Source organism: Salmo trutta, chromosome 13 (genome assembly GCF_901001165.1).
Source record: "Salmo trutta chromosome 13, fSalTru1.1, whole genome shotgun sequence".
Lineage (NCBI taxonomy): Eukaryota > Metazoa > Chordata > Actinopteri > Salmoniformes > Salmonidae > Salmo > Salmo trutta.
Window position 1 is genome coordinate 5465878 of NC_042969.1, and position 13642 is coordinate 5479519.

The 13642-nt window shown below is 43.5% G+C and overlaps 1 protein-coding gene across 10 annotated transcripts in view; it reads right to left on the bottom strand.

Annotated features, from left to right (window-relative positions):
- Positions 1-13642, bottom strand: part of LOC115205100 (rap guanine nucleotide exchange factor 2) — a 138536-nt gene that overhangs the window by 68308 nt on the left and 56586 nt on the right. For 9 of the 10 annotated variants that reach the window (XM_029770741.1, XM_029770740.1, XM_029770737.1 and 6 more), the window contains exon 4: positions 10575-10658. In XM_029770741.1, coding sequence (XP_029626601.1) covers positions 10575-10658 — 84 coding nt within the window. Of the gene's footprint in view, positions 1-3422; positions 3699-10574; positions 10659-13642 lie in introns of those variants that run through there. The other variant, XM_029770745.1, reaches the window with a different exon arrangement.

Here is a 13642-nt window from a genome sequence, read left to right on the forward strand (position 1 = left end):
CTCACAATACCTTTGTCAGATAACCCTGGTAAATAAAGAATTTATGCTATTGCGAGCAATCAAGACGAAACTCTGACTGAACAACTCTCATTCACGGGTCACTATGGAGGAGTTTCGGTTTCTGACTCAAAGGGAATATCCTGCCGTCTCACTCTGAGCATTAATGCCACGTTCAAAACAACTGGGAACTCGGAAATCTCAGACTTCCAACTTCAGTGCGTTCAAGACAACTGGGAACTCCAAAAGAAAAAAAGAGCTCCGACTGCGTTTTTTTTTTTGAAAGGTCATTCAACTCGGGAACTCAGGCCTTTCTAGAGCTCCAACTTTCCGACCCGAAGATCACGGACGTCATAATTTGACCTCGTATTTTTTCCTGAGTTCCCAGTTCTAGTGAAAGCACCATAAAACTCACGGTACCCTTTCGACAGCTCATAACAGTGTGAAGCTGGATTCAGTGTTCTCGTCTGCAATAAAACTAAATATCGATTCAGGTTGAATGTGATAGCAGAGATGAGGTGCTCACTGTCGACCACACGCCCTGACTTTGAGAAACTCCGACGTGACATTCATCAAGTATCTCATTAGATATTATATGTCAGACTAATTTGCAATTGACTGTCATAGCCCCACGTTAAAAGTATGTGATGGTGAGTTGAGAAGACAGTCAGAAATAATGTTAGAATGTTTTTCAAATGACTGCCATAGCCCCAAATAAAAAAGTAAACATTGGCTGTTATTTAGATACTTTTTTCCTCCACATGGTTATGGGTCGCGAGAATTTCCAAAAATATCAAAATGGGGTCGTGAGCCAAGAAAGTTTGGGAACCTCTGCTTTAATCCAACCTGGATTATGCAATGGCATGTTACACTCTAATACCTGTCAATTAGGTACAAAATAATGACCAAAGAATTACCACCCATTCAATTAATTTATGGTCCATTAATTAAAACTCATAACTCAATTATTTCTGTCATTAGGGTGTTTTGAGATCAAGAGCTGGGCGAACTATTCACCATTACACCCATAGTCTCTCAATCCTCATAAATCGGTTAGTGCCGCGGCTAACTGCATCAAGGCCAGAACGCCCATCCATCATAGCCCCCAGCAACACAGTCAGGTCTGACAGGTAAGGACCTCGGGCCAGGCATTTCTCAAACGCTTTAGAGACCTCAGCCCATGGCGACATGTTGCCGGGCGGCCTTCGTCTGGCTCGCAGTCTATCGATGTGCACCCCTCAGGGAAATAGGCCTACACCTACACCTCCCCCTACCCACCCCTCTCGCTCTCTTTCTCAAGCCATGTGCCTCGCTAGCCTTCACCTGACTGAGATTTAGTATTACCTCCCTCCATCACTCTATTTTTTCTCTGTCAGTTCTGCAGTTGCCACGCCAAAGTTTTTTCTTCCAAGCGTGTGACCCTCTCAATGTTCCTTTCACATTCCTGTCTGTTCCCATTGATCCTAAATGCTAGTATTTAGCATTTCAAGGTTACATTTGATGAGTGACAAGAATGTGTTCAAAAGCATGTTAAAACTTGTTCTAAAGGAGAAATGATTTGCAGGGCTGTTGTATGTTGAGTGTGTTAAGCTGTGTGGGGTTAACGCCAATCATTACTGTTTGACATCACTGGTCATGTGACTGACTGAGCTGCAGCTTAATGCACTATTAGCTGTGTCCCAAACAAACAAACACACACACACTACGCCATAATGGGAGAACACCAAGTATGTTCAATCATGCCCTACCATTTACATAAGTACTCTGACACGCCATTTCACAGTGTTCTTTCTGCACTGCAAATGCTATGAGATACTAAGAATGGATTATGGATGTAGGACTTGTTAGGGGTCAATCCACTACAACTTTCCCCACCTGGCCAGACCAGTCATAACAATGCTGTGTTTGCTCTTCGAGAATGTAAATAAGAAGATAGAAACAATAGAGGTTAAGAATTCGATAAGCTGTGAAGACATGACACAGGTTTATAACTTGTTACATGTAAAGGATGGGATGTGATTAAGCATTGTGAAAAATCAAGGATTACATAGAAAATGATTCAGATGTTTTTTTTTTTTTATAAATCTGAGAAACACTCCAGTCTCAGTTCTAGTAGGTTAGCGCTAACAAAGTTTGGTTTACACACACGTTTCCTATGTTAGAATGTGTCCCGTGTGTGTGAGCTGACTGTCTAGCTGTAAGTGACTGACTGTAAGCGTCTGTTCAAACACTGACGCAGTGTAAATACGACATAGGACTCCATTGTGCTCTGGCTATCATTATCATTCCCTGCATGCCAGAGTACTACCAGTCCCTTTATTAGCCTTGGTGCGTAGGAATTCTCCCGGCATGTTGACGAACATCATCTCCCCTGCTCAGCAGGCCTCTATTTGGCATTCCCGCGTTACACAACACCCCAGGCGTCTGGAATGTCATTCCATGCCATTCCACACACACACACCGCCGGCCCCCCCGTCTGTGGCCCCCAAGCTACATAGAGACTGGCAGGTTTGGCCACATCAAAACCCCTGCCCTGGACTGTGTGAACTGATCCTACAATGGGGTCTCCACACTCCGCTAAGCCCTTTAACCAGGAGACAGGGAAGGATGAGAGCCAGGGTGGAATGGCTTTTTAATTTTTTTTTATAAATCATCCATGGCCCATAAGCCAGACAAAGATTAAACCCCTGGTTATACAACACTTTTTGTGCTTGGAGGTGGTGAAGCCAAAGGAGGTGGGCGGAAGGAGCGCCTTTCAAAACACGACCGGGAAAGGAATGGTTTACAGAATCCAACCAACCAACGGCTAAAAAGAAAGTTGGATGGTTAGAGGGCATCAAAAGGTGCCGAGAGTCAGATTACTTTTTGCCCTTCCAACACAAACAAATAATGTTCAGGCACACAGACGTCCTGAACTGGAAATAGCCGCTGACATCCCAGCAAAGAATTCACGAGTGACTTGTGACTTTCGCTTCCCGAAATATGACTTGACGATGCTTGAATGGTGCCGAAATACAGTCGAGTGCCTCAGAAACTTTACAAGACATCAATCATGCCTACAGCCTAGTCAACACGCAAATTTCCCAAACATACTCAAAGGTATAAGGGTACATTTAGTCAGTTTCCCTCTCCAAGTTTTCAAACTGATGTATAACCTTCTCGACCCAACAAATCTCTCCGGTGAGCTGAACTGGAGGAACAGTTTGCACGCTAACAATACCAAAAATAAACATTAAAAGAGATCCCTTGCATTCCTGACATCTTTCATATACTCACATGTTTTATAGCTACCAGCTCCCTTGCTGGAGAAGTTAACATTTCATCTACAACCTTTCTACTGTGCTACCATACGCCGTTACTCCTGGGGAAAACATATGCTCTCAGATTCACACCCAGTGCTTAAGAAAAGCTCAATGGATACTTACCCCTTGGCTATAAACTTGTCAGAGGGTTGACACTTGGTAGTATATCCACTTTCTCAAAATCCTTCCTCAGCGTAGAACTAGTCCTAGAAGTGTAGCTATATCCAGTTCAGGAAGTTCTGATCAATCCCAGCATTTCGCTCCGCTTGCAGTCGCACCCTCGTGCTGGTGTTTGAGTGAGTGTGTCAGAGGGTGTGTGTGGAAGCGACGGTCTCTGCCTCTTTCTGGCTACGCTGTGCGGACAGCCAACATTCCAGAGCACAGCTCACTTCATTTCAGCTACAACCTACCAGAGCACGGCTCACTCCCTGCAGGGCAGGGAGCAGACAAACCAGGAGTTTGGCCAGGGGTGGGATGGTGGGAGTGAAAGTGAGATGGTGAACCCGTGCTCCCCCCCACACCCTGCAGACCGTTCACATGAACCCTACGAGTGTATTGTGCAATACAGCACTGTTTTGGTCCTGGTTTTTGTCTTAACCAAGTGTTTAACCCACAATCAGGTTTTGATTCACTGGTTGAAATCAACAAGCTTGCTAATAGTTATGCAGTTTGTGTGATGACGATCAGCAAATTAAGTACACTACATGACCAAAAGTATGTGGACACCTGCTCGAACATCTCATTCCAAAATGATGGGCATTAATGTGGAACTGATAGCAGCAAAGGGGGGACAACAGCCTCCACTCTCCTGGGAAGGCTTTCCACTAGATTATGGAACATTGCTGCGGGGACTTGCTTCCATTCAGCCACAAGAGAATGTGATTAGGCCTGGCTCACAGTCGGCGTTCCAATTCATCCCAAAAGTGTTCGATGGGGTTGAGGTCAGGGCTCCGTGCAGGCCAGTCAAGTTCTTCCACACCGATCAACAAATTATTTCTGTATGGACCTCACTTTGTGCACGGGGGCATTGTCATGCTGAAACAGGAAAAGGCTTTCCACAAACTGTTGCCACAAATTTGGAATCACAGAAACGTCTAGAATGTCATTGTATGCTGTAGCGTTAAGATTTGCCTTAACTGGAACTAAGGGGCCTAGCCCAAACCATGAAAAAAAGCCCCAGAATTATTCCTCCTCCAAACTTTACAGTTGGCACTATGCATTGGGGCAGGTAGCGTTCTCCTGGCATCCGCCAAACCCAGATTCATCCTTCGGACTGCCCGATGATGAAGCGTGATTCATCACGCCAGAGAACATGTTTCCACTGCTCCAGAGTCCAATGGCAGCAAGCTTTATGCCACTCCAGCAGACGCTTGGCATTGTGCATGGTGATCTTAGGCTTGTGAGCGGCTGCTTGTCCATGGAAACACATTTCATGAAGCTCCCGAAGAAACAGTTTTTGTGCTGACGTTGTTTCCAGAGGCAGTTTGGATCTCGGTAGTGAGTGCTTCTACACCTGCATTGCTTGCTGTTTGGGGTTTTAGGCTGGGTTTCTGTACAGCACTTTGAGATATCAGCTGATGTAAGAAGGGCTATATAAATACATTTGATTTGATTTGTTGCAACTGAAGACAGACCACACTCGGCGGTGCTGTTCTGTGAGCATGTGTGGCCTACCACTTCGCGGCTGAGCCGTTGTTGCTTCTAGACGCTTCGACTTCACAATAACAGCACATACAGTTGACCGGGGCAACTCCAGCAGGGCAGAAATTTGATGAACTCACTTGTTGGAAAGGTGGCATCCTATGACAGTGCCATGTTGACAGTCACTGAGCTCTTCTGTAAGGCCATTCTACTGCCAATGTTTGTCTATGGAGATTGCATGGCGGTGTGCAATTTTATACACCTGTCAGCAACGGGTACGGCTGAAATAGCCGAATCCACTAATTTGAAGGGGTCCACATACTTTTGTACAGTATATATAGTGTACCTCAAAACAAGGGTTGGGCAACAACATTGCCTTAGTGAGTAACAATCAAAAAAAATAGTTCCAATGGTCAAGTTATTATGCAACTCCCACAATAGCAAAACTGGATGAATGTGCCAAGTCCGTTTTTCTGTCACAGAGTTGTCATTGTATGTCTTGCAGAGGCTTTACAGAAGTTCATCGGAGACAAAGGCGCGACCGGATCGCAATAGGAAATTACTCCGGTTACAGTGAGTAAAGGGTTGTGTCCCAAATGGCACCCTTTTCCCTATTGAGTGTACTATTTTTGACCAGAGCCTTGTGGGCAGGAGTCAGTTACACACACGATAAGGTTTACATTCCTATAAAACAAAGTGTGGGTGGTTTGCTAAGTTCAGGTGATAATATGGGGAAATGTGATCCATAAAGGGTTAATATAGGGCACTGCACCCATTAACCATTTCTAGCTCTGCTGGCTAACTGTGTTATATTAATCAAGATATACAAAGTTAATCCTAAATGGAGATGCTCAAACCACCTCCTAAAAGAAATGAAAGGCTACATGAATATTAAATGAGCGATTTATCAAGAGATTTCATATTTGGACAGAAGTGGAGTGGGCATCAGGAAAACATAAAACCCCCAGCGCTTGTACAAGTCAATATTACTCAACCTTTACTTTTTCTAAAACAAAAAAAGATTGTGACGCTTTTGACATTTGCACGTGTCGAAATGTATGCCAGCCAAAACATTTAGAACATGCTATTTATACCCAAACAAATTATTCTTTGTCTTTGATTTCACGTAGACCCTCATTTAAATAGGGCAGACTGCTCTTGTGAATCTTCATTTAATGACTGTCTGAGTCATCCTTCCTTCTGAGAAAGAGAGAGAGACACAGAGAGAGAGAGACACACACAGAGAGAGAGAGAGAGACAGAGAGAGAGACAGAGAGACAGAGAGAGAGAGAGAGAGAGACAGAGATAAAGCGAGATGGACCGCGAGCAAGAGAACGTGAAAGAGTAAGAGAGAATGAAGGTGTAAATGAGAGGAGAGAGTGAATGAGAGTGAGCGATTGAGAGAGAGGGAGAGGGGAAACTGGATAGAGCGAGTAAGTGTGAGAGAGCAAGAGCAAGAGACCTAGATTGAGAGAACAAGAGAGACTGATGGCATATCAGCTTCTCCCAACATGCCTGGTGGTGTTGAAATGAAGAGTGGGGCCTACGGCTGTTGCGGTGGACTGTATTACCGCCACACCGGTGGTCATGAGTCATGAAGGCAGTCAAGTTCCACGTGGCTGTTTAGTCACGGTAGTTAGACTTCTCCAAGCTCTGATGCTGCTGATGGTCATTAGTAGCCTACTAAACTTGTTAACTGCCTGGTACTCAGCACTCTATTGTCCCTCTAATAACTCTGACATCAATGCAAATGTAATTGAAAATCTAATCAAAACACTACATGAAAGCCAATGAGCTCATGTTGCGCAACATTTCTATAGGCTATGCAATTGCAGGAGAAAACCGAGTGATGGCCGCTAATTAAAAGAGGATCCCTTCAGCTTTCTATAGGCTTACTATATTTATTTCTCAACTTTCCTAATACTAAGCACATTGCTTATCTTTACAACAGGAGTATAGTCTACCTGGCTGGCATGAAAATAAACCACGGGGAAAAGCGTCCTCCATTCGCTATTTAAGTGCATAGATGACATGTATTTTTTCCCGCTGCCCGTTTTGATACAGGTGCATGATGATGGTCCATTCTAAATCAAAGCAAATTTCACACATATTATTTAGTATATGTAAAGACAATATTAAATCAAGTGTAGTCTGATGGGTGACAATATTAGCCTATCACTTGTGAATTATATGTTATCACTTGTGAATTATATATTATCACTTGTGAATGATACCCACTTTAAAAAAGGCAAGAAACAATGCCTTTTTTTGCGACTTTTCTAATCATAGTCGCACACCTCATGTAGCCTAGCCCATAGCTTTATTTGTTTTGATAAGGTTTGTATCACAACTATAGTGGCCAAATAACTTCTTAAAATGAAGCACATGTATCCGCTTTACAACGGGAGTGGAGCGTAACTAGCATACATTGTTTGCAATGCGTGAGTTTCAAGTTTGGGGAAGATCATTTTCACCATAATAAAAGCATTACATGCATAATCGCATTTGTGGTCCCTTTTGATTGATAATGGTGTTTTCCCGCTAAGGGAACATATTTGCGCTTAAAGCCTACTGCCGTGTGCGCATTGCAGCGGCTATGGTGTGAAAAAAAATGCTGAATATTTTATCAACATTTTAAGCTAAACGTTCTGATCTGTTGCGTCAGCCACATTGCAATTGTAGAACAACTATAGTTACATTAATAACAAAATGAAACATATAGGAGTACCTATTTGATTTTTTAACCACTCAACACAGAAAAAGGCGCAATATCCGTTCTATTTTATTCAGCTTTGTTCAATTGTACTCTTCACATAAAATGCCACGGAATTCTAAGCAAATCTTGTCTGCTAAATAAACCAGTGTAGCCCACAGCCATATGGCATAGCCAAATCAGGACCTAACATAAGGACAACCGCCACAGCCCTAGTGGGGCCCATTCCACCTAGTCTTTAAAAGCTCCAGGAACTCCCATCGGGGGTCTATTCAAGTTCATCGTGTCACAACCAATACCGTCGCCCTCGCCGGTAGCATGTTAATGGACTGGCTTGATGCAGTACCGAACGCTGATCGGCTGGTTCCTGGCCTATCACGGCGTGTAAGGTCACACGGCAACTGTGGTGATGACTTATCGTGCCATGACCTCTTGCGGCCTGCAATCAGATTGATGAGCGGAATAATTTCTATTGTGGGTCATCAAAACACATGATTCCCAAATGATTAAAGTGCACACATACAAACTACATACACTAGTAATTCCAAGACGTACCCAAGATGTTCATACAGTATCTTTCACTGCATGTTTTGTAAGGATTGGGCTGGAGCAGCATAGTTCTGAAAACAAGTGGGCTAATATTCAACCCATATAGCTCCTCCTGCATGACTTAGTGCATCTCTGCATGGTGCCTGAAACATTCGCTAAGTAAAACATTTTCAGACCCCTTCTCCCTAGTGGTTGCCTCTCAAGCATTAAAAGTGTAATCTGCCAATATCCTCAAATCCTTCGCACACGTTCACCTTGAAAAACGGAAAAGGGGGAGTCGCCGTCTGAGTCCTGACACTTTTCCCAATAGGCCTACATTGTGCCATTCTGTGGAAACGTTGATCCACGATGAGTTGTATGACTGATACGGACCCTGAGGTATGGGAGAATAATTAGTGCTAAGCTTCTAAAGTCGCTGTTGTAGCCTTGTATTACCAGTCTGTTACAAAGAAGAACGTTGTTTCAAGAAACCCACAGGTTGGGAAAGTGAATCCCATGTGAAAGACTGGATCAGATCACAGAGTTTATTCATTTTGACTAACATTTCAGTCGGGGGACAAACATTTCAGATGTTGACACTAATATTTCAGTCATAGACCATCGTCATTTTATTCACTTGTGTGCACCTATAGTGCCTGTAGTCTTGCATATATAGCCCTACTCCGATATAAGACTTGCCTGGTTACTCATCCACATCGCGCTGGCTAAAATGTCACGCCCACTAACGTACAGTTGAAGTCGGAAGTTTACATACACCTTAGCCAAATACATTTAAACTCAGTTTCACACTTCCTGACATTTAATCCTAGTAAAAAAATTCCCTGTCTTAGGTCAGTTAGGATCACCACTTTATTTTAAGAATGTGAAATGTCAGAATAATAGTAGAGAGAATGATTTATTTCAGCTTTTATTTCTTTCATCACATTCCCAGTGGGTCAGAAGTTTACATGCACTCAATTAGCATTTGGTAGCATTGCCTTTCAATTGTTTAACTTGGGTCAAACATTTTGGGTAGCCTTCCACAAGCTTCCCACAATAAGTTGGGTGAATTCTGGCCCATTCTTCCCGACAGAGCTGGTGTAACTGAGTCAGGTTTGTAGGCCTCCTTGCTCGCACACGCTTTTTCAGTTCTGCCCACAAATGTTCTATAGGATTGAAGTCAAGCGTTGTGATGGCCACTCCAGTACCTTGACTTTGTTGTCCTTAAGCCATTTTGCCACAACTTTGGAAGTATGCTTGGGGTCATTGTCCATTTGGAAGACCCATTTGTGACCACATTTTTACTTCCTGACTGATGTCTTGAGATGTTGCTTCAATATATCCACATAATTTTCCCTCCTCATGATGACATCTATTTTGTGACGTGCAGCAGCCCCTCCTGCAGCAAAGCAACCCTACAACATGATGCTGCCACCTTCGTGCTTGATAGTTGGGATGGTGTTCCTCGGCTTGCAAGCCTCCCCCTTTTTCCTCCAAACATAACGATGGTCATTATGGCCAAACAGTTCTATTTTTGCTTCATCAGATCAGAGGACATTTCTCCAAAAAGTACGATCTTTGTCCCCATGTGCAGTTGCAGACCGTAGTCAGGCTTTTTTATGGCGGTTTTGGAGCAGTGGCTTCTTCCTTGCTGAGCGGCCTTTCAGGTTGTGTCGATATAGGACTTTACTGTGGATATAGATACTTTGTACCCGTTGCCTCCAGCATCTTCTCAAGGTCCTTTGCTGTTGCTCTGCCTTGAAATACATCCACAGGTACACCTCCAATTGACTCAAATGATGATGATGATCAGAAGCTTCTAAAGCCATGACATCATTTTCTGGAATTTTCCAAGCTGTTTAAAGGCAGAGTCAACTTAGTGTATGTAAACTTCTGACCCACTGAAATTGTGATACAGTGAATTAGAAGTGGAATAATCTGTCTGTAAACAATTGTTGGAAAAATGACTTGTGTCATGCACAAAGTAGATGTCCTAACCGACTTACCAAAACTATAGTTTGTTAACAAGAAATTTGTAGAGTGGTTGAAAAACAAGTTTGAATGACTCCAACCTAAGTGTATGTAAACTTCCGACTTCAACTGTATCTTCTTCACGATAAGTCTGGATTTGCTTCCTTCCTGGCAACTTCTCAAATGCGAACACATTCAAACCATTCTGACTGGTCCCAAAAAACGATTTGCGTAATTTTGACATCAGCACAGACAACTTCTAGGATAGCAAGTTCACTGATGTATGGAGTGATCGATAGAGCAGCCAAATTAAATTCAGGATAAGTCATCAGGCAAATATAAGATACCCTCGGGTCAAAAACATGATTACAAAATGGTGGACAATTTGATTAAACACAGTATCAACTTGCTGTTGTTCATACCTGCTTCTTGGCAGGAACATGGACTCCTTGATGAAGACGGACCCGGACAGTAGAATAAACCAGCAGCTTCCAACGTCATCCGGGCTGTGAAAGAGAGAGAAATGAACACTTGAATCACATATCCAAACCCGCCCACACCCAAGTGAAAACACAGACAGCATGCTACAGTAAACTCACACTGACCCTAAACAGTTCAGCTCGCTGTCAAGTTATTAAAACATAGAAGATGACACACAGTTGTCCAGCTTCCAAATCAAAACTGTCTAGTTGGCATTTCCAGTGAAGAAACTGTCAGGTTTGCAGTTTAAAGTAGCCAGAAGCACCAGAGGACTACAGTACACTAGCGAATGAGGGAGGATTCAATAGTCCAATGAGAGGGTTTTCCGACAGAGAACCATGGCTTGCCAAGAAAACGATTCAAACAATAGTACCAACACAAAACCGCTCATTGATAATGAGGAAGTGCAGATCGAGGAGGAAACACCAGTACAGACAACACTGTTGTTCCTTCTTCTAAATGGAGCGTCGGAATGGGTACGGCTTTATTATGAGGGGATTTTGGCTTAGCCATATGAGTTCACACGAGACCTCAGTTCAATGGACAATGGTTTTCACCTTCCTATGGGCCTACTCCCCTAGTCTCTACCATATGACGCTATAACAAGGAATAGACTTTTGCTTCACCGTCACAGTTCAGTCCTACAGTAACTACGGAGTAGACCGCGCTATTGCTGTTCTTCAGAGTAAGCACAGTCTGCTGTGCATTGTTCATGTGCTTTTAAAGTGCTCGTCTAGCCATTGGACTCCCTTTAAAACCAGTGCTAAAATCGGCCAGTCATGTGTAACTATTGGTCAGCGAATTCACCAAGTCCCACCAGGGGATGGCTCTATGGCTCTGAGAGGTAGTCTGGAGGAAATCAATCAATGGCAAATATGGCACGCCCAAGGTTTGTGTCACACTCATATTTAGAGAGGAGGGATATATGGGGATAAATGAAGGCCCAAACAAACAGACGAGCACATTGCACACTCAAGTGCACAAGTATGTGCACGCATGTGAACATACAAGTACATCTATATACACACACACACACACACTTTAAAGACTTTATTTGAATCCACAAATCACATCTTAAAAAGGACTCAAACATTTCAAAGGTCTTTGATGCAAAACCACTTAAGGAATCAAAAAGCACCTTCTCCTGCACACAGCTTGGCTGCCCGTAATGGCTGAAACAGAGCAATACCAAGCCAGTTGTTTTTCAATCTGAAAGCCACATATGATAAGCCTACGTACGTGTACACACACACACACACACACACACACACACACACACACACATTCTCTGAGAAACAAAGTAGTCGCCCCATCCCCATCTTCCCTCTCTCCACACCTTCATTCGGGAGCTAATGAGGCTGAGTATAAGACACCGTACTGACGCAGCATGAATCCTCCTTCCCTTCCTCTTTCCATCCCTCCATCTCCCTCCCTCGGCTTCCATTTTCCCTCCTTTCCCCTGATGCACTCGTTGCCCCCTTCATCGTCCTCCTCTCCTCCCTCGCAGTCGCAAATGAAATTTTCAATTATTCATCGCTGGCATGCAGAGGCGCTCCCTTGCTCCTAGTTAAGGAGAGGAGCAAAGAAAACGAAAAGTAGAAAAAGACAGGAAAGTCTTATGCGCCATGAAGGCTTGACTGAACTGGGTCACGTGCATTTTTGGGGAAACGATCGTAGGGAAAGCACTTGGCGACAACCAGCCTGAGCCACTGGGAAGCATCTAGAGACAGGATGAAAGGTGGTAGGAGAGGAGCCAAGGGTCTGTTAGAAGCTGGAGAGGCAATTGTTTAACCATCAATATTTTTACGAGACACACCCTTCCTTATGACATTATGTTGATCAAATGTTGGAGTGAGAGGAAGGGGATTGGGGGAGGGAGAGGCAAAACAATGACCCGACACCATTTCTAAAGGGGTGGGTCTGCTAAACTACAGTATAGTATATATACTGTGCATTTAAAGTGTGCTTGAGATGATGGTTCTTAGTACAGAATATTGTTAACCCAAATACTGACATGACTCTCCCTGTGCATGCTTCATGTGCTTTAAAAGTGCATATTATACCATAGGGCTCCATTTAAATCTAGTGCTAAAATCGGCCAGTCATGTGTAACTATTGGTCAGGGCGTTTACCAAGTCCCACCAGGGGATGGCTCTGAGAGGTAGTCTGGAGGAAATAAATTGATGGCAAATATGGCACGCCCAAGGTTTGTCTCACACACATATTTAGAGAGGAGGGATAGATGGGGATAAATGAAGGCCCAAACAAACAGACGAGCACAAATGCACGCATGTGAACATACAAGTACATCGAAATACACACACACAGACACACACTTTAAAGACTATTTGAATCCACAAATCACATTACATCATAAAGGACTCAAACATGGCAAAGGTTGTTGATGCAGGAGCATTTAAGGAAACAAAAAGCAAATTCTTCTCCTCCACAATCAATCAAATGTATTTATAAAGCCCTTCTTCCCTGTAGCTCAGTTGGTAGAGCATGGTGTTTGCAACGCCAGGGTTGTGGGTTCGATTCCCACGGGGGGCCAGCACAGAAAAAAATGTATGAAATTGTATGAAATGTATGCATTCACTACTGTAAGTCGCTCTGGATAAGAGCGTCTGCTAAATGACTAAAATGTAAAAAATGTACATCAGCCGATGTCACAAAGTGCTGTACAGAAACAAAACCTAAAGCACCAAACAGCAAGCAATGCAGATGTCGAAGCACGGTGGCTAGGAAAAACTCCCTAGAAAGGCCGGAACCTAGGAAGAAACCTAGAGAGGAGCCAGGCTCACAGCTAAGCTGCCCATAATGGCTGAAACAGAGCAATACCTAGCCTGTTGTTTTGCAACCGTAAGCCTATGTACGTGCACACACACAGACAGACACACAGAGAGGATGGTTCTTACTACTGAATATTGTTAACCCTAAACATGACTCTTCCCAATTCCTACAAAAACCATCACTCTCATTGCGATTAAATCAGTAAAGCATCAATTGA